The sequence below is a fragment of the Ambystoma mexicanum genome, chromosome 5q (assembly GCF_040938575.1).
Source record: "Ambystoma mexicanum isolate Mex_15411 chromosome 5q, UKY_AmexF1_1, whole genome shotgun sequence".
In the NCBI taxonomy this organism is placed as follows: Eukaryota; Metazoa; Chordata; class Amphibia; order Caudata; family Ambystomatidae; genus Ambystoma; species Ambystoma mexicanum.
In genome coordinates, this window is record NC_090933.1 from 811,295,216 (window position 1) to 811,316,815 (window position 21,600).

The 21,600-nt window shown below is 42.9% G+C and overlaps 1 protein-coding gene across 1 annotated transcript in view; it reads left to right on the forward strand.

Moving 5' to 3' along the window:
• LOC138497686 (carbonic anhydrase 2-like) overlaps positions 1–21,600 on the forward strand; it is a 102,758-nt gene that overhangs the window by 43,768 nt on the left and 37,390 nt on the right. Inside the window, exon 4 of the mRNA XM_069621298.1 lies at positions 13,521–13,639. Within this exon, the coding sequence (XP_069477399.1) occupies positions 13,521–13,639 (119 nt within the window). The remainder of the gene's footprint in view (positions 1–13,520; positions 13,640–21,600) is intronic.

Here is a 21,600-nt window from a genome sequence, read left to right on the forward strand (position 1 = left end):
TAGGGAAATGGTAACGTATTGGATCAAATAAAGAGCTGCCTGTTACATTAAAGCCACATGCTTTCATTTCACCTTTCTTACAATGCTGGATGGCAGGCAGAGAGCAGTCTCAAACATTACTGCAATTTGCTCAGGCCATGTGCCCAGTTGGGCCTTCAGTCCGTGTGTGTGGCTTTTAGTGGGTGATCAGGGCAGGTGACAGAATCAATGGTCATTTGACCCAGAAATATACACCAGAGTCTCCAAAAGGCCAGACGCATATAGAATACACCCCTCTCACAGATAGCTACAGGTAGAAATACCCTTCCCCTATTCATGGTATCCTCACCCACCTGCTGCTGCGACAGCTCAATAAATTCAGCTTCCGCTGAACAGCAGCAGACCTACGGACGCAGAGAGCTGTATGGGACATGCTTGCTTGAAGCCTTGTTTTAAGTCAAGAATGCAGCCATTTTCAAGGGGAACTTGCTGCCTATCTGTAAAGACCTTGCAAGCCCAACCAGAACTAATGGATGCAAATGCAAAAACGTAATCTGGCGCATGACACCTGTATAAAACCTGTAATGTTCTTGTTACAGACCAGTTGTGATATCAATGCTGACCTGTAATAAGAAAATGACATCACGACTTCTCTGTAATCACTTACTATGCTTCTGGTGTGACGTCATGATGCATTTTGCTTGAACCAGTACAGAGCAGGATTCCATCTTCCACTGTAGCACTTAATGAGTGTGACAGCTTAAAGTTGTGAAAAGCTTTTCAAATTCCTTTCTTGGAAAAAGGCTCTCTGTCACCTCTTAGAGCCATTAACTGATAAGCAACTGTTTATGGTAGTGTGTTTATTTTGTGCACTGCAGGAGTTAAACACATGATAATTGGAATGTTATTACTTATTTTAAAGTACAAAATGAACACTTTTTTACAATCACGTCATTAAACCGCTTAAACTATTTTTTGCAACACAGTATGAGCTGCAGATTGATTTCTTTCCCTTTCATCTAGTGTTCAAAATGATATGTTTCAGCAAGGGGAAGATCTCTTACATTACAATAAGCAAAAGGGCAGGTAATAACAGTGATCGAAGAGTAGGTAAAATAGTAGTGGAATGAGAATAGACAGGAAGGGAGCAAAGTGCAGCACATTTTTCAAGGGTTGTAGCCTAGCTGGCTGACAGCCAAATGAGTTGAAACAGATTTCAGTTTAGCTGTAACTGCTATCGGGTTTTGGAGAAGGGTGCTTTAACTTCATAAAGAACAGTTCCAGAATGGTCGAAATGGCTGTAAAAAGTAGTGGAACTGTTAACAGTAAAACAATAAAAGTAGTGGAACGCCGCTCCTGATCGTTTACGAGCACTTAGATCACTCGGTATTAAAGGGAATGCCAATCTATGGCCATGTATTAAAAGAAATACAATATTCCCTTTCCTACGTAAAATGATATTTCAAGTCACCTCAGAGCTCTGTGAGCTTATAAAGGAACTCAGCCTTCAGCCTCATAGCTGTATTGGGCCACATTACTCTTCAGTGACTTGCTATAAAAAGCAGGTGCTTTATCCTATATATTATCACAGAGAGCTTCTATTAGCAACCTAAGTATCTGTTGCACCAAAGCTATGTCTGCTTTTGTAGGCATGGCACACTTTGACCTCAGATCAACATTTACAAATGAGACTAGTGCTAACAAACATAGCTAGTCGACTTCTTTTAACCCACACTGGCAGCCAAGTATTTATTTAGCTAGAAAGATGAACAATGTCTTGAGGAAAATGTGTCTAGCGCTGCTTAGGCTAGACGATGTCAGCTCTGTGGACAGGTTCTGATAGAAAACCTGACACCACTCTCCTTTAATCTCTGGTGCATCTCCATGGGTCTGCCACCGCTTCACAGAGAAAGGATGAATTCACCTAATGTAGCTATTGGCCAGCTGACTACAGGCACAAACGATGCAGGATAACCTGCCGGTAGAAATGGAAGCGCCTAAAGAGAATAATCTCTGAATGATATCAGGTGACAGCAGTTGGCTTGAAGATGCGCTTGTCCATTTGATAAGTGGAAGAAGGCATCAGGGAGGCTCATGGGGATGACAGGTTTTAGGGCCTGATTCAAAGAATGTTTTGCATGCTGAAAATGACTTGGTGCACTTTTCAGTGCGCAAAACTCCTTTAATCGATTCATGGGTCGGACTTTGCGTGTATTTCCGGGCCTTCAAGCGGGTCCATAACATCTTTGCGCTCAGTCGAGCGCTTTGTGCAACACTCCACAAAGTGTGGAACATGCCTACGCATTGAAATAAATAGTTGGCGTAACATGCATATTCCCGATTCTCGTTGCAAAATGAGGAAGAACATGGAATAATGTGGGTATGTTGATGGACTGGCCACACAGAGAAATGACACACCCAGTCAAGCGCAAACATACCATATGAATGGATTGCAATGCGCAACGTCACGTCGGGAAAAGTCACACGCAAAACTCATGAACTCTCAGCCACAGGATAGGAGGTGCAAAACACTATGTGCATAGGATCCAACATGTAAAGGTAACGTTTACATAGCAATTTAGGGGTGAAGGCACGTATTTAAGGTGCCGCTTGGAGTTAGGGGTTACTCATGCAGATTAGCAGGGTGCTGCCTTGATATTTGGAGGTTCGTACGCAGGTCAACCAGGCTCTTTCTTGAGTTACGAGAAATAGTAGACAGGTTTCCGGGTTGCAGTTTTGGGCTATGGGGGTTCGTACACAGTGTCGCCACGGTGCTGCCTTGGTTGCGGGGTTACGGCCCGCAGTATTGCTGGGTTGCTTGATGTTGGGCATGAAGTAGGCGCAAAGGTTGGTATATGTCGCTGGTTTTGGTTTGCGTGGGGCCATCTTGGGGGCGTTCCGGGCACGACTTGCACCTCGGGTTACTTTGTGGTTATAATTCCATGAAAACCACGTTTGCGCACAAGTAGGCACAAAGTTGTTTTATACATTTAATACTTTGCAGGGACTTTGTGCTTTTTCTATCAATCTGGCCCATGGTTTTTAGAGGTAGCAGCAGCAGATCTTCATGCCCCGTAAAGATCTGCTGGTTATCCGCCCATGACTACTCGTCGGACCATGTCAAGAGTCCACCAATGCAGAAACTGGGAAATGTAAAGGCCCATTGCTGGGATTCTTGGTAGAAAAAGTCACGTTGCTTGATTTCTTTTTTTAAATGTTTTTTTTATTTTATTAAGTTTAAATCAGTAATACCACAGAGCAAAATGGTGGCATGATCTTAACCACGGATGTGAATCTTGGTTAAATATAATATGTTATACTTTAGTTTGATGGATTTTTTGGGGGGATTTTGTGTCACCCCAATACCCATAACCTCAATAGCAATTGTATGGATTATACTATTATACACTGTTAGACTCGCAGGGTATGTCTGGCTATTCAGACAAAGGAAATTAAAGGGATTGTAAAGGACTTGCTTCAGAGTCAAGGCCTGGATTTGCAAGAGAGCATTTCCGGCCCAAGGCTCATCTTGGAAGCGTTGTGTCCTGTTGATTGCGTGTCTCGCAGAATCATTGATTTCTGAATTTACTCCTTACTTTACTCCAGGGCTTTTTAGATGGCAATCCGTGCCGCCCTCCCACCGCTTCTAAGTGCTGCAATAAGAGATGCTATTCTTGCCCAGCGTATCAACCTCGGAAGCTCAAATGGATGAAGGCCACATTTGGCCGGGCTATGCGTGCGTTTGCAAAGTGCAGGATCGCCCCATGTTGAGACGAGTACTTAACACGCAAGCAATCTGCCCAGATGCCAAGTCTGTATTTAAAAAACAAAAACCATGCTTTATCGTAGAAGAGTTCACGGGTTTTGTTGTCAGGCATTCCTGCAGATGCCTTTCACCCTGTCACGTGGCGAGCTTAATACTGTTGTCAAAGCATTTCAGCCCACAGGTCCAAACCCATGGGCGGTGCCAGCCCCACTTTGAGTCAGAGGGCCTCCATCTTTTGAGAAAGGGTTTGATGGAAAGAGTATGCCAAATTTATCATCTCAAGAGTGGTGTTTGTACTTAATGTTTAAACAGTTATCGTGATGACAGCATCAAACGAAGAGTGGCAGAGGAAAAAAGCCGGCCCAGGCAATATCAAAAGACCCCCTTTGATGAAGCCAAAGAGTTTGCTGTGTTGATCAGGTTTTGGATGGCCCAGGCATCCAGTGATGAGCAGTTTTGTGTAACTAAGCAGCTCATGAATTTGGATGAAGGATGCATTGGTTGTAGGTCATTTGGTCGAAAACCAAATGATCGAATGCCATTTCATCGACAGTCAAATGGTTGAAAAAATGGTCGATTTTTTTTTGTTTTAATTTTTTTTTGTTTTATGGGGGGGTTCCCCCACCTACCCCCCTTTTTCTTTATATTTTTTTTTTAACCAAACAAAATTAAAAAAATATATAAATAAATAAATTTAAAAAATCGACCTTTTTTTTCGACCTTTTGACTTTCGATCAAATGGTCATTCGATCTTTTATTTTCGACCGTTTGACCGGACAGGGGATGCATTTAATGTGCCAAGGCATAATAGCTATGTAGCCTCCTTGGCTCAGAGGGGAGGGGTCGATAGAACAGCAGGTTTAATCGCCGCACTCACTACCAGCTTTTAAAACTGCCATCTAGACCCCCACACCCGGCTCTGCCCCTGTCCCTTTCCTGTAGGAACATGCGCTTTCAAAACCTTTCATACTTGCTCTGCTATCTAGACCATCTAAACTTGTTTTAAAAAAAAAAAACATTCTGTTCCAAATAAGCGTATTTCAATACATGCAGAAATAGCAAACTTTTTTAAATCTGTGTTCAATAGGACATAATCCTCAGGTGCATCTTTGTGGAGGGAAACCTGTTTCTGATGAGTCATTACGGCACAATTTACTTGGCCCTGCACTGGAGAGTTTATAGTAAACTAGTGAGCAGCCCTTTTTCTGACTGGCTCCTCTGTTATTGTGTGCTGAATGCGCTAAACCAATAAGCGGAGGCAGCAGCACCAATTGCGCCTGCAGCCTTGAGCAAATTGTCAACCTGCCAGACACTGTCAGAAGCTGGCGCTGGGGATGGGATTTAGCAGTCTGTGAGCAAACATGAGTCTTACTTCAAAGTAAGGAACCTGCCACATAAGGCCGCAAATGGTTTCCCGGCTTGCAAGATTAAAAGCAGTGGAAAAGCAGTGTTTGGAACCTAATGGACAGAGTTCTCTGCGAGCAATTAAGGGCAAGTTTAGGTAGCTTGTGCCAACAGCGTACAGCATATGGGCAGCACTGGTGCTATAATATATGAGATAAAGTACCCCCTGCCGTAGCTTATACAGATATTCAAGCCACTGAGAAGTTGTGTGAAATAGAGGAATGAGTCTGAAGGCCAGCTTCCTCTATAAGGTCACAGAACTCTGAGTTGACTAGCAATATCTTTTTTACATATGTTAGGAGGCATTTTAGAACATATAATACATGGCCACACACTGTTATTGTGTTATATTAAGATCACCCTTAACCTGGGGAGTTCCTTCCCATCCCCCAATCAAGGAACCTTGCAAAACCTGCATAATTCTTTTTAGCACTGGCCGTACTGAAGACTATATAGAGTCACAGAAATCTCCCCCTCTGTGCCCACAGTGAGCCAAGAACCAGGCTGTGTACAGGAAATATATTTGTATTTATTTTAATTATAGGTAAAAGACATCACACTAAACTACACACACTACCTTCTTTGTGGCTCACAATTAACTTCTTGTTCCACAAGTGAATTACACCAATGGGTTAGGAAAAACACAAATTAAAATATTTTTCTTTCTACAAATTTCAAATTAAATCATCATCAACACTGGTCCATGCATAAAATCACTTTACATTTGCAATGCTGTACAATTATGATTTTCCTGCACGTTTAAAAGGCTAGCAGTTAGGTTACAGATTAGGATACAGATTTGTAAAAATGCCTTGGACAATTATGATTTCACCCACACCCTTTGCTCAAAATAAGCATAGGATGATTTAGCAGTGGGTTTTTCAGACCACCCCTGTTGGGGAAGTTGGACAGAAACATTGGGATGATTGAAGAATTCTGGATTTCGGACCAGCCTCAACTTAAAGATCTCTTTTGGGGAAGCTGGATAGCAACAATTGGGATGAATTGAGAATTTTGGATTTCAGAACCCCCTCCACTTAAAGCACTGATTTGGGAAATTTGGAAAGCAAAAATTGGGATGATTGGAGGATTTTGGGATTTCAGAACTCCCTCTACTCCACTTCAAGGCCTGCCTTGGGGAAGCTGACAGTTTTGGGATTTGTTTAGTTTAGGGACAAAGACATGCCTCTTCCTAAAGAAGTTGGGGTCAACACGACAAATAGGATCACCCAATTAAATTACAGTCTATAGTTTTGAGCGCACACCGGGAATGAGCTTTGCTAATTTCGAAAAAATCACCCCGTGGTGTTGTGCCAAGGGGAATTAACTAAATGAATATTTTTAGTTAATTAGGCTAAGGAACTACAAAGTTTTGCACCCCCAAACCATTACAAAGGGAAGGGATTTAAGGCAAGCAGACTCCTTTTGGTTTCATAGGGCTCAGTTTAACTTACATAGAAAGGCTCTGTTTAAAGTTCAGGAAAGCCAGCTGCATTTCAGATCCTTCTTGGAGAATAGGGCAGGAGTCTGGTCACTCCACCAAAGGACCCAGTCAGCCTTTAGGCCTTCTCTGAAAAAGACAGCTCTACCAAGATGCAATCTCAGCAATCTTCCTTGGTGATTACATGTGGCTATATGATGGTACGTTTCAGCAGCTCCTCCCCTTCCTGATAGTGAATCTACTTTTTTTATAGCAGAAATGACACTATCAAGTTTACAATCTTGGCCAGTACCCTACAAGAATTCTCGCAAATAGGATTGGACAGTTACCCTTCTCTCACCTCCTAACTCCAGCTCATCTCTAAGGATTGGTTTAGGAGTCTGGAGCAGACATATGGCAATTCTCATTTGTAATCGCCATTTGTTCTCATGTCACATTTTTGACTAAAATTACTTATGAATCAAAAAATGTGTGATTTACTAATAACTGCCATAATATATATATATATATATATGTTTCTGATTCAGCTAATCGGGGGACTTTAATAGAACAATAGTCAGGTCCACACCATGGTGCATGGACGCTTGGCAATTTTCCACCAAAGCATAATTATCAGGAACATGCAATTTATTATCCATATTCCTAATGTTACACTCCACCCATTCACCAACTCTTAAACCTGGAACATTTTCAGATCAGCCAGAAACCCATCTTAGATGGCCATTACAGTTCCCTGAGTCACGGGTAGATGCATTTTATACCACCAAAATCACTTGGAAATTATCTAAAAAGGAAACATACATGTAATCAGTACGACTTATGGTTGCTGAGAAAATGGCATGAGTTATAATAGTCAGTTTAAATTAATAGTAAATCTTCAGGTTGGGCAAATGGTAGCTCTCCTGCCTCCAGGCCATTTGTCTCTCTATCTGGACCAGCCTGTAATCAAAGTTTTTATTAGTCTGTGTTAGAGGTTTTGCTGCTTGAAGTTGGTGGCTATAGATCGTAAATGGGGAATGCATTTGCTACACAGAAATCCCCCACTGTAGATAATGAGCTGGGCTGGCCATGTGATGTCACAAGGACTGTGTCTTATCTGAAGAGGGCCACCATTTCAATCTGAAAGGCATCCATTTCTTGTATGGCTTTCAAAGTTAAGCTCCTCTTAATTATAGCCCCTGTTATCACACCTCCACTCTACATTCTGGGCATTCACCAGTCAACACTATTTGTCTCTGCACAGAGCCCAGCCTTCAGTGACAACAGCTTTCAGGCAGGCCACATTTTAATTCCAGTTATAAACAGCTGGGATGCAAGCCAGACTTTTAGTGGGAGAAGTCCTTTGTGAAGTGTGCCCATTGTCCCACCATTTGTCCTTGACTGAAGGGAAGTCACTGAAAAGTTATGCTGAAAAGTGGGTCTGAATCATCACAGTGTACCCCCTTTTGATAGGCAACAATTTAATTGAATAATGATGCCATTATTCCCTACACTGTCCTACTCTTTAATACATGACCTCTTGCTTAATCTAATGTAAAACAAAAGAAGTGATGGATGGAAGGTTTGTAATCAATTCTAACCTCTGGCATTGCTCTGGACAACCCTCCAGACCATCGTTCTTCAGCCAGCCAAGCCATTACAGATGGGGAAAGACAATATGCAAATCAGACTTGATCCCACCCGTAAAGGGGCAGTCCAGCTCAAACTACAAGATCACATCCCTTCTGCACAAGACCACAGGCATCCTCAGACATGTTTTGGCCTCATTGAGCATCATCAGTGAGGAGTAGCTCGGGTCTCTAGACCCAGCAGGCACAGGCCACACGTCTGGGCATACCCGTCCCACTCAGGGTGACTTATGTAAAACAAAAGTGGTGATGGCTGGAATGTTTTGAATTAATCTGAACCTCTTGCATTGCTCTGGGCAACCCTCCAGACCATCTCTCTTCTGCCTGCCAAGCCATTACAGAAGGGGAAAGGTCATATGCAAATCCGGCTTGGTCCCCCCCAAAAAGGGCAGTTCAGACCAATGCCAGAGGTTAACATTAATTCTAAACACCCAAGCCATCACCTCTTTTGTTTTGCCTTGATTTAATGTAAAACATTTCTGTTGTGACATTTATTTATATACCGGAGGAACAATGCTCTTTTGTTTGAAAATGTTATTTGAAGATCACAAAAGAACGTATAATAGATAAGAAATCAGATTTGATGGGAGGCGGAGAGCTTTATACAATGGGGAGAGCTTGAGGGACGTAGTGACCAGGTTGTGGGGGGGCAGTAATAGATTAAGAGATCTTCCATTAGCTGATCTATATAATCAATGCAGAACTTGTCTGGATAACAAAAAGCTAAAATGCAGCTTCAGATGTGTTGCAGGAAAATAGTTTAAGCTCTTTAATGAAACGCATTGAATAAACACTTTCATTTTGTACTTTAAGATAAGTAATACCATGCAGCTTCTTGCTCACGTGATGAACTTCAGCAGTGCACAAAACAAATATTGTACTATAAACAGTTCCTTGGCAATTCATCTCTGTAAAGTGTTACACAAAAGTAGTTAACAAGCAAGGAATTTGTAAAGCTTGTAACTGCTTTAATGAACTTCTGCAAGCAGTAGGAAATGTGACATCACAACTGAAATTTAATAACTGATTACTGAGCAGTTGTGTTGTCATTTTCTTATTATAGGTCAGTTGTGATGTCAAGATCATTATTTCCCGGCTTTTATACAGATATTTCAGGCTGCCATGTATTATATATATGCCATGCAGACATAGGCTGCCGCTTAGCACAACTTCAGCAGAGAGAGATCAGGGGGCACAACAAATACCAACCTACATCACTCCAAGGGAGGTGGACACCAGAGTGGCACATACCCCGGGGTGCTATAAATCCTTGCATTGGCTCTGCGTATAGGAATGGAACTTATTCTACTGGCATCTTTCATGCCAAGCTACTGAAAATAAATGTGGCAGCAGCTGCAAACTGGCAATGTCCAAAGTAATCTCATCGCACACTCCAGGGCAACTATTTTAGAATAATGCCCCTTTTTCCCCTGCGCAAAGGGGCCCTGCGTTTGCCTTCCAGGTCACCTAAACTTTTCACGGAGAAGGGCTTTCCCCCATTACCAGCTGTTAAGAAGAATGGCAGAAGTATGTCGGGCCCTCAAGAGACTGCACTATTCTAGAGGTCCCCTTTCTACTCCTTGGAAATCTGAGCATGGTAAATTGCCAGTCTCATTGCTGCTTCAAAGTTGAAAACAAGTGTATAAGTTACCTCCAACAGCGCAGACAACCTGCACGCTCGTGCTTTTTACAATATGAAATACACTCACCAAAGTAGTCCACCCACAATTAATTGCTGAAGCCTCTGAAAAGCTTTGCTTGAAATCCAGTTATTCATATTAGCCTCTGACATCACGGTGAAAAGCTTTGCTTGAAATCCAGTTATTCATATTAGCCTCTGACATCACGGTGAAAAGCTTTGCTTGGAATCCAGTTATTCATATTAGATATTTACGCACCAATATCAGGCCTATCTGAAAGTTTGTGTTTACCGCATGGCACAGTGTAGGACACAGCATGAGGAAGTATTGTACGGATGGTACAAAGTACTTGTAATTACTATTTTAAGCACACCTCTGTGGGTCGACACATCCAGCAGTGGCCTACTGCCTTCCACAAGGGTTATGTGGTCCTGCTAATGGTCTGAACAGACTACCGAGGTGTGCTCTTTGCCATTAGCACCCTGTTTGGTTTTGGAAAACAGGTGTGTGTGTGGAGTTTGCAGATTTAGCTGTCAAAAACAAATACAACAAACACAATGTAAATTCCTTGAAAAAAATACAAAGGAGTTCCAAAGTCCCTTTTCTATTTCCATGGCCATCCTACAGTGTGGTAGAAGGAGCAGCTTTGAATGAGTAGGGGAGGAAGTGAGGAGGCTGCCACGTTTTCATGTATTCCTATTTACACAGATGGAGATGTTGCGGGGAAGCGGGAAGAGAGATACTGCTGCCACCGGCAAGCTTGCAATGAGAGCTTGTACTAGCACATAAACCCTATGTTTTGCTGATTAGCTGCCCCCTCTGCCACCCCTCACGGCCTTGGGGTCTAATGCTCCATAGTGTGTCACTTTTATTTGTCATGAAGCCAAAGCAATTGGCTATTGATATTCAGTAGGAAAACATGCATTCCATAGAGGGGAGATATATAATATAAGATTCAGATGTGGATACATTGTTGGACTCAAAGACCTGCTGCTTCTGTCATATGACTTGGCTCATATAAAGGTATACTATTTTACATTTCCAAACAAGCTTTAAAGCTAAAGATGTAAACATCTTGAACCAGTTTGGTGTACATACTGCTAGATTGCACATACTATGAAACGCCTGGCCTATGCTTATAATACAGAAACATGCACATGCATTAAGTAGTCAGCTGTAGCTGTGCCCAGTAAAATTAAACAGTTAGCGCCAGTGGCATGTAGAGCTGAAACGCTCTGCAAACCCTTCAAGCAGTCATCAGTACTTGTTTTTAAGGGCACCTATTCTTCAGAAAAACAAGGAAACTCTGCTCTTCAACACATGTTTAATTAATGGTTCATTAGTTTGGGCTGTTAGGTGGCACTTAGCGCCATGTATAAGCTGAACCTACTGCATTTCAGTACAGATAGGGAGAAATGACATATGAGGCGGGGCACAAAACTTGTAGGTGTTGTTTGGTTATTTGCCCACCCATTGACTGTCCAAACCCATGCTAATCCCTATGGCCATTCCCATCCAGTTCCTGGCGATCCGCGCCCAAAGCACCTTCTCGTGGGATCTGTTCTGAGAGTTAATGACTTTATTGGAACAGTAAGCCTGCTACTGCTGTAATCAAAATGCCTTAACAAGGTCTGCTTTCAGCCCTTCAATTCATAAGCACTATGCACGTCCTTCCATGAAGTCCTGTTAAAAAGAAGCATTGGCAAAGCCACAGTTGCGGCGTGTGTATAAGAATTAGGCATTTGCCAGGCACTCCTATTAGATTCCCAAGTACAGTCATCATTTTGCACCTGCTACCATCAATGGCTAGGTAACACCACGAGGACAGCGCATGCAAAGTGCCTTTCCCCTGCCTACAGAAAAGCTCACACTGTTGGCAGTACCAATGTTTGTTCTATACTTGCCTTCCTTTTGTAGACATGTTGGCTTCTCTCCTTTCTTCATCCTCACTATCTTTCAACCCACAGTCCTTTATATTTATACAAAAAGGTCTGGCGGCCACTCTCCTGAGAACATACATAGCCAAATAACCTGTTGTATGGGTCAGTTCCCACTCTGGAGGGTCTGCAACCATGTTTTAGCTCACTGTACCTATCACAAAGGATAAGTAACCATGTGCATACCAGTCTGGTACCACCCACCTGGACAGTCCAGCAGGAAAATGCAAGGCAATACTCCTATGAAAAAGAGAACCAACAGCAACCCCAGACTTGTGCAGCTTCATCAATGAGGTGAAACTGTTCCTCTCTAAGCACCGTGAGCAAGGGGTCCATATCTAGATTGCTCTGGGTAATTTAGGGTGAAAACCAAATCCCTAAACATTTATACAAAAAGGTGTGGGAGCACCTCTACTGAGAACGAACATGGCCCAATAACGTGTTCTATTGGTTGGCTCCCACTTGGGAGCCTCTGCAACCACGTTAGAGCTAAAGTCCTTGGCAGCATCCACTCCTCGTGCGTTAGCACTGTAAATGCAAAATAAATTCATACATAAATAACACATTGTGGTCTGTGGTCGGGCTTCCAATCAATTTCACAAAGAGCTGCAGGTTGCTGACACCAGTGTTAAAGGATTGGAGTGAGTGTAAGGAGAAAACAATGCTAAACCTGGACAAAGGAAAGGAATCATTCATTAGCACAGTTCCACTTTACTGGGTCATAAGCGGCTTGGAAGGGGGTAGAGATTTGCAGGACCTATAGGCAGATGAGACCAGGTGAGTCTTTAACAGGAGCCTGAAAGGATGTAATTTATGAGTCGGGGGATGTTGCGGAGAATGCAGTTCCAGAATAGAGATGTGTTTGCTGATTTGGTTTCAGACATGGATTGGGATTTGCTTAAACCAAAGAACACCTTTGCTTCGAGTGCAGAAAAGCCCTCATGGGTTGACAGGTTTAGATGCAAAGTAAGTAGGTTGCTTGATAGCCTTGACAAGTATATATAAAAAGAGTGGGAAAGCATCTGAGTATCGAAACGATGACAATGAAGATGGGTCAGGACTTGAGAGAAGTTGTCCATTTGTATTGAAGTTGGAAAGAAACTAGCAGCCAGACAAGAGGAGAGGGGATGAGTGGTGAGTGCAGTCTGGAGATGACCAGGGAGTGGGCAGTAGGAGCAAATTCAAAGGGCGCTTAATTCTCCTGAAGACCAGCAGGGTGAATAAGTGTTGGGGGAATCCATGGGCTTTGACAGAAAAGTTCATGCATGAGAGAATGCAAACGCGAGAGAGCCGAAAAGAGTCTGGGGGCACTTAGCCGGGAGGAGGTGGGGAGATGAGTAGACATTCAGTTTTCGAGGAGTGGAGTTTCAGAAAATGAAAGGAACCATTTGCATCAAGATAGTTGCTCAAGCGGCGGTGATTGCTCAGTAAGGGCCCTTCCAGTTAGAGCAGTGCCTTGGTGAATAGAAACACAGATATGATCCATCCACTGTTTCTGTGGCTTAGTATGTAGGATAGTGGACATAGGTGACAAGATCAGAGAGTGTGAGCCTACATCTTCGACAATATCGTCTTGAAAAGCCTGATTGTTATTGTTACAACTGTATGCCGGGGCAATGAGTAAAATATTATGGTGCGTAACACTGGGGACCGTGGATCAGCATGGTTGTCTAATAGCCTGACACTAAAATATATATATATAAATATATATTCATTGTATTTCAGTGGTGAGCGGCGGAGCACTCGTTGGAATGTACAGGCTGAAACAATTTCACTTTCACTGGGGAAACTGTGATGACCACGGCTCTGAACATACTGTTAATGGACATAAATATGCTGCAGAGGTAGGTTCTTGCTTTCATCCTTGCAGAACAGGTGGCATTGTGTTGTGAACAGCATACAAGATTCTGCAACCTTGTGTCTTTCCAGCGGTTTTCAACTATGGCTCCCACGACCCCTCACCATTAGTTATGCTGGCTAGGGTTGACCAGAGTTGTTGTCCAAAACATCTGGAGAGCCAAATGTTGCAAACCACTGCATAATCGCTTCCAGTCGTGGGTTTGGAAAGCATGTATGGTGTACTGAGAAATAGTGAACATTTGCTGCCTTCTCGTGTCCATTAACACAACTACATTAATACCAAGAGCAGAATATTAGAAAAGAGAGGGAGAGACATATGTAAAAGAAAATACCACATCCAATTCCCCCACATTCACCAAGAACGTCTGGTTTTGCATTAGTGCTAGGTTTCCCAATTTGCACAAAACAATATTTTTGAACAGCGGGTCTCAAAAATTAAATCTGATGCTATTATTAAAATGGCCCCACAAATTGTGTAATGAAAGAGGCAAACCGTGCTTTACAGTTCGTTGCAATGAGTTGGAATATGTTATAATGAGTGGTATTACCCAAATTGACCTTTTACAATTGACCTTTTGCACAATTGACCTAATTATAGTGGTCTTAATTGACCTACTGCACAATTAACCTTCATATTATTTTAGTTATTTTATATATGTATTGGGTTGTTTTTGGATTATAAATAATATAAGGGGATTGGATGGGGGTTTGCAGGGGTTTTTGGATTGGGTGGGAGGTTGCGGGGGGTTTGCCCAGCATATATGTCCTAATTGACCTTCTAAATTAGGTCAATTCCCCCGAGGTCAATTGTGAAAAGGTCAATTGTGAAAAGGTCAATTAGTATACAACCATAATGGGTTACTATAATGTTACTGAACAGTGTGCTGGGGTCCCCCAAGCCAGAATGGGTTAATGGACAACTAACAACATGAACATATATCCCCATAAGCAAGAATATGATCAGAATGTGCTAATCTTGGGTGGTTGTGATCAATTATACATTACTTGGCAAACAAAGAGGGCTGAATACAAGGCATTCAAAAAGATAATTTGCTGCGTATCGAGGATAGCTCTTGATTTGATTTGATTTGATTTGAGTTATTTATACCGTGCACCTGAGGAAAATCAATCGTATCTGGGCGCTGAAGTCAAAGAACAAATGCAACAACAGAGTTTCTTCAGAGGCTATTAGCAGGCAGAAACAGCCATACACAGTTCAGTAGCTATACCAAATGATATTCTCTCAGCAGAACAAATAGGTCTTTACGGCTCTACGAAATGCTGTGAGGGTTTTAATTTCTCGGATAGTTCTTGGTAAGTTGTTCCAGAGTCTTGGTCCGTAAACGCCAAATCTTCTGTCCCCTTTACTCACACATCTAAACCGCATCTTTATGCCAGATTCCTCCTGCTCTCAAGTGCTGTAATAATATGTGTTGCTAAGACCCATTTTAATGGTTCCACATGTATTGACCTTATAAGGAGAAAGGGGCTCAGTGATCCCTGCTTGGAACTGAGCCTGCGCCCTGCACCAGAGGCCTTAAGTGGCTGTGTTATTTCAGCAAAGATAAGGGTTCACATTTTAGAACTTGGCATGAAAAAGAAAAGGGTAAATATTTAGAAGTGGTGGGAAACCCAGGTGCTAATGACAATGCATTATGTTTCCATGCAATGGTAGTGGTAGGTAGGTGATTTTTTAAATCTCAAATCTGAAAGCCATTTTAATCTGCGACATATAGCAAATTTATATGAAAACGGATACAAACATTTTGACCTGGTAATAAACATTTTGGTTTAGATCAAAATTTGGTTAAGTAGTATATTTAATGTTAGGTTTGCCTATTACCACATAGCATCCAAGAGCTGCTAAGTGGTGATAATGCAGTTAAATGCATGAAGAGCAAGTCCGCAGAGTGGATAGCTGGAAACAAGTTTCGGGTTGTAAACATGAGGTCATCAAATGGGCAAAGTAAGAAGATATGTTTTAATGCTTTTCTGAATTCCAAACCTTTGGCTCCAGATGTATGGCCAGGCTTATTGAATTCTGATCCGATCACAACTGATTGCCTCATGTTGTTCAGGTGTGAGCACTTGGTAACAGTAGCTGTAGAAATATTCTGAGGGCTACTTCCAAACAGCTTCAGCAAATTGCAGCAACATAGAGACTTCTTTTTAGGATTAATGTGGACACTATGAAGTCAGAGTTCCCTTGAGTCACTCAGTGGTCATGGGGCATCATCAGTTGCAGGAATTGACCTTTTCATGCTTCTCAATCGTTCTGTCAAAGCAAAAGCATTCTTTTCTGGTGCTCTGACCCATAGCAGGACAATCATTTCCTTTGTGCACAGGAGATACCCACACTTTTCCCTGAGTAAGATGTCAGGACTGAAGGCAAAGAATGCCCCTAAACCTTCTGTAGAAACTACTGATATAGGCATTTCCTGCATCCACCCAACAGTGGTGCTTCAAAGTCTTCTCTAGAGCTCCTAAGTAATGTTCAGAATTACATAGATAAGGGTTATTCCCGGTGGAAAACATGCCAATCGATAATTTAACAAATCCATTGGGAAAAGGGGCCTGTGAATAGTTGAATTAGTCAAGTCAAATTAGTTTCCAGTCACTTGACTATTGTACCAGTGAGGCAGCGACTCAGCCAAAAATAGTGGAGCAGGCTGAATTGTTACTTCCCATTGTACAATTGTCACACTAAGACAGTGGTCTTCAAACTTTTTATGCCAAGGCCCTCATGAGCAAAACAATAAATTGTTCGGGACCCCCATGCCCCTGTCCCTCTGTGTTGGTGTTAACTTTTTTATAGAGATATCTGCGGAATGTGAGATGTCCCTACACAAGCACACTGAATTGTTTTGTATATGAGACTCTGGCGAGCATGCCAATCAAAGAAGTTGCCTCACATTGTAAATCCACTATGCCAGTGGTCTTCAAAATTTTGAGAAAAGTTTGGGTGGGCCAGGGCCCCCCAAAAAATGCCAAATGGACAGTATGTATTACGCACCGTCACTGCACCCTACTCCCAGTATAGTCCCTGGACTCCCCCACCTGCTCCGATCACAGTGGCTGGGCTCCCTCATCTCACTCCTAACTAGTCCCTGGGCTCTCCCCACCCTGCTGCCACCACTATCCCATGGTTCCCGCTCATCGTGCTCCCACAACAGTCCTTGGCTCCCTGGTCGCGTTCCCAACACAGTCCGAGAGCCAGTGGCAGCTGGTGAATTTTTTAAGTAGAGGGGCATAACTATTTTTCCCCAAAAAATGCCATAGCGACTGAGCGCGGTGAGGGAGTCCGAACCAATCAAGGAGGGGTTCGGGGGGTCCCACCCATTAATTTCTTTTATATAATAATGGGTTAAAATGTTGCATTGCAGAGCATTCTTTAAAAAAAATGGGTAAATATCCAAACAGTTTGCAATTACTGCTCGGGGGGCCTAGAGGGCAGGCATGGCATGTTTTACTGGCCATCTATGATAGATGTCCAGCACAAATATACCTTCCCCGTCCCCTGGGCCCACTAGGCCTAACACAATCAACATGGTTATGTGTGTATGCAAGGCGCTGGGGTGCCAAGGGGAAAAGCATGGTATTTTTGACTGATATCTATGATAGAAATCCAGTAAAAAAATACCATCCCTGTCCCCTGGGCTCCACAGCACCTCAGAAGGAGAGCTGATTTTGGCAGGTGGGTAGGGGGATTGTGCAACAAAGGCATTTAGGCATTTTTAAAATGCTTTTCTTGTACAACCCTCCTTCCCCCCTCTATTCACCACTTGCCAAAATCAGCTCAATGGACCAAAACAAACTAACACACACACATTCATAAAACAATCACTCGATCATTCACACGAGCATCCTTCACCATACACTCACACATAACACAAGCATTGACGAATCCATACACATGTTTCAATAAAATAAATGAACATAAACATACCTTCTGCATTGGCCTGCATGTGGGTGCTGAAGCGCCCTGTTCCAGGCTGCTCTGTCTGTATGTGCGAGGAGGCGCAGGAGCTCCCCATCACACATACAGACATGCAGTGCCCCAGCCAGCATTTCCAATGAGCTATGCAATGCTGGCTAAGCAAAACGCCCCAGCCTTGCATGGCTCAGTGAGCATGTGCTGCTGGGGAATGAACTGTCAAAGGGAAATCGTGTTTCCCTTTGACAATTCAGCCGTCCAAGGAGCACTCCCTCAGCTGGAAAAAGCAACTGAGGGAGTGCTCATTTTTTCACTGGGTTGGCTCCTTAGCTCCTCCATAATGGGTGAGGGGGCCACTGGGTGGGTGCCCCCTCGCCATTATGGATGAGCTGCCAGGCTCGGACTGGTGTATAGGGCAATGCCTGTGCCAAAAATCCAAAATGCTAGTGTGGGTCAGTCAAAATTGGCCACCTTTTGGCCAATGTGGGCCCGTTTGATGAGTTACTTCACAATGCAGTAAGTCATTTTAACCATTGTTGCTGAATAAATATTCTATAAATATCACAACGTACTTACATTTTAACACAAAGCACCCCCTTGGGTACTATTCAAACAGTCTGTGAATGAATATCCATTTACAACTGTGGGCCACTTTTTCATTGGTTCCTGAAACAGTGCCATGCTTCATCCCGACCATGTGAGTCGCCCCTGACCATTTCTTCCAATCTAAAAAAACAAAAAACAAAAATTAAAATATATATATATTTTTTTTAACATTTCATGATGGGCTCTCACGGCCCCCCAGGGATGCGGCCGCGGTCCCCCACGGGACCGCGCTCCACTGTTTTAATACTGCTGCACTAAGATGAAAAAATAACAGTAGAAAGTGCAGGGTGGGGGTAATAATATCTTGGAGTGATCCACGATGTTACCCAGATCTAGGCAGCCATATGCCCAAGTGTCCATTCTTACTAAGAAAAGGAAAAATAAAGTTGTGCACTCACTAGTCAAATATAGCTGTCATTAAGGATGCTGTGAAATACCTCTGCAAGTAGCTTCAGGGCTAGCATTATAACGGTGAATGATAAATAATCGTATATAATGTAGAGGGGGTCTGAAGATTTGCTATAAAAGTTGGTAATGACACCCAAACAGAACATGGCAATACACACTGAAGAAGACTGAGAAGTACTAAACTCGAATGGCTCAAATGTTATGAGACCTAACATATATGATCGTTGGGCAATGAACTCCATGTTTAACATTGTAAAATAAGATTTGACACACTGTGACAGGTAGATAGGTTGCAGTACATCTCCTGAGAAATTGGATGTAACAAAGAACATTAAACTTGATTGTGATAGAATGCTATCAGGTGAGGCTGGAGTAGCTCCAGCTTTTTACATTTTTATTTCATAAAATTATGGGGTTAATTATGTTTCTGAAAAAGAAGTCTGCAAATCAGACACCTCCCAAATAAATGCTTCCTACCAGAATTAACATGCACATAGATGCCTTCGCTCAGATTGCCTGCAGGCACCACCAGCTCAGCCCCTGCCTTGGCACAGAACAGGTTTAAAGGTCACAGCTGCTGAAGTACCAAGTTCCTGTAGGCAGAGGCGTTTAAATCTTCTGCAATTCTGTTTCCAAATCTAAAAATGGTATTCCTTAGCCAGTCTGGTGGTACATACATTTGTAAATACAAGGCATGCCTAATTATGGCATGCTGACTTCTGAGAGCACACAGTTATACTGTCACAGAAATTTGATATCATGATCCATGAGCAAGGACCAGCTATCACAGGACTGATGTATATTGGTGTCTGGTCTGACTGGCTCCACAGCTTCCCGCCGGAACAAATGCCAGGATGCTGCATCATTCATTGCCATGTAGGAAGGACAACTGCCTCCCAACTCACAGGGACCTCCCCCAGTAGCGCTCCTTGGAACCAGTGCTTCAAATGCAGCATGGACATATCAAAGTCACACTCACACCAGGGTGCTGAACACTAGAGTCACGTTCAAGTCATGAGGCATGGGAAGGGGTGTAGTTAGAGAAACCAGGAGGGAAAACTAGCCTGAGAAAAGGCTTCCATTACTTTGGTTTCTGTTAGGACTCTCTACCTCCTCTCCTTCCCCATTTCCTAGAGACAAGGCAGCCTGGATGTGATGTCAGACAGAAAAGGGCAGTTGTTACAACAGTAGGGATTTTGCTCCCTTATAACAGGCTTGCTCTTGACCAATCACCCATGATAATTTGTCTTTATGAGGAGAGGAAACCTCACATTTTCTTATTCATTTTTTGATTCTTACAATGGCAAGAAGGATTTACTAGACCTCTGTTGGGAGTACAACCGGCTGCAAAGTCCTCTGTCAGAGAGTTGAAGACAGAAGTCATTCAAGGCAAAGAAGAGCTCTGTCCCCTAACCATCCCCAGTGATACTACTGTTGCACCAAAGCCTATCTGCTCTCTGCACTGGAACCAGGAACCTTCTCAGTGGAGGCCAATTGCCCTCTCTAGATGCCAGGCAACGTCCTAGAGTTCAGGTGCAAAACTAAGGCCTCACCTTGTTTCTGGAGAACCTTGAGTGGGTCTCTTTGCAACCCAGACAGCAAGGAGCATCTCTGGGCCCATATTCCCTCACTAAACTGTTTGTGATCTACACCATCCCGGACATCACCAGCCTGTCCCAAGCTTCTTTGTGCGAAGTGATATTTCTACACGACCATACTGTGTGTTGATCCAGTTGACCAACTCACCAGCCCATGCTGAATCATGACCTCAGACAGCTCCTAGCAGCCTGTCTCAACACTCTTTGTCCTCGAAAGAAAAGAAACCAAAGCTACTATGAAGAGGCCCTCCCCCCCCCCCCAGGCCCCTGGTCAAATGTTTGAGACCATAGTGACTGCCAAGCCTTTTACCTGAACACCTCTGCTTACCAACAATTCACACAAAGTTCTTCATGCTCTGTGTTTCTTTTGCAGGTGTTGGTTTTTAATGTTTTAGTTAATCAGGAGCATTGTTTTTTTTTACTAAAGATCCTATATTTTACGGAACTGTGATCACAAATTCTTTTCTTTTCGAATTATTGCACTAAAGCTGTTTGCGTAGGTTCTGTTATCAGTTCATAACCCCCCTGAAGATATAGCCTGCCCTCTGCCCACGTTACAAAAAGAGGCGAAGGAGGTATACTTTTCATGCTGTGCCTGTTTCACCTTTATGATTGGGGCCACTGCGGGTTTAGTAGTAGCATGGGGCTGAGTAAGGAGCACAGTCAATACTCATCCCTGTACTCCTGTAGAGTAGAAGCCATTTCATAACATTGATATGAATAGCTAAAGAGTAGAAAAACAAACTATATTAACCACAACTCTGTTTTATAGCGACCAGAGTGAGAGGAAACATAATATTAGCGCATGGAAAACATTTAAATTACTGTGTGAAGTTTGGATCGATCATAATAATATTTTTAAAAGGGTAGAACATAGTGAAAGAATATGACAAAGCGAAAATGCATGGATTTCATACTTTAAAAGAATATTGAAAGTCACCACAAAGTTCCATCACCAAATAAAGGAATGAGGCCGAAGTAGCATTAGCAGCTCCCCAGCTAAACTCCACATATCTGGTGGCACACACTCCTCATGCAGCACATCGACCAAGCAGCTTGCACCTTTACACGTCTGCAAAGAGTGGAACTGCAAACAATCCTTTTATTATCATGCACCCACCCTCTGGAACTCAATGCTGGTGTTAGCTCTGAATGCCACCACAATTCAAAAATGTCACAAATCTCTCAAAACATGACCTTTTCAACAACACCTAACCAAGTACTAATTCCAATGGGCACACATACCGACACACATACCTCAACTCTGAGCGCTGCGCTACTGTTAAAAGTTGCCAGCCTAAACGCTGGCTACCCACACTCATTACAGTGTTCTGCTGCTCTCGAGCTAGGTCTGTGTTGTAAACCATGAATAAAAATAAAACATAAAACAAGGTCATGG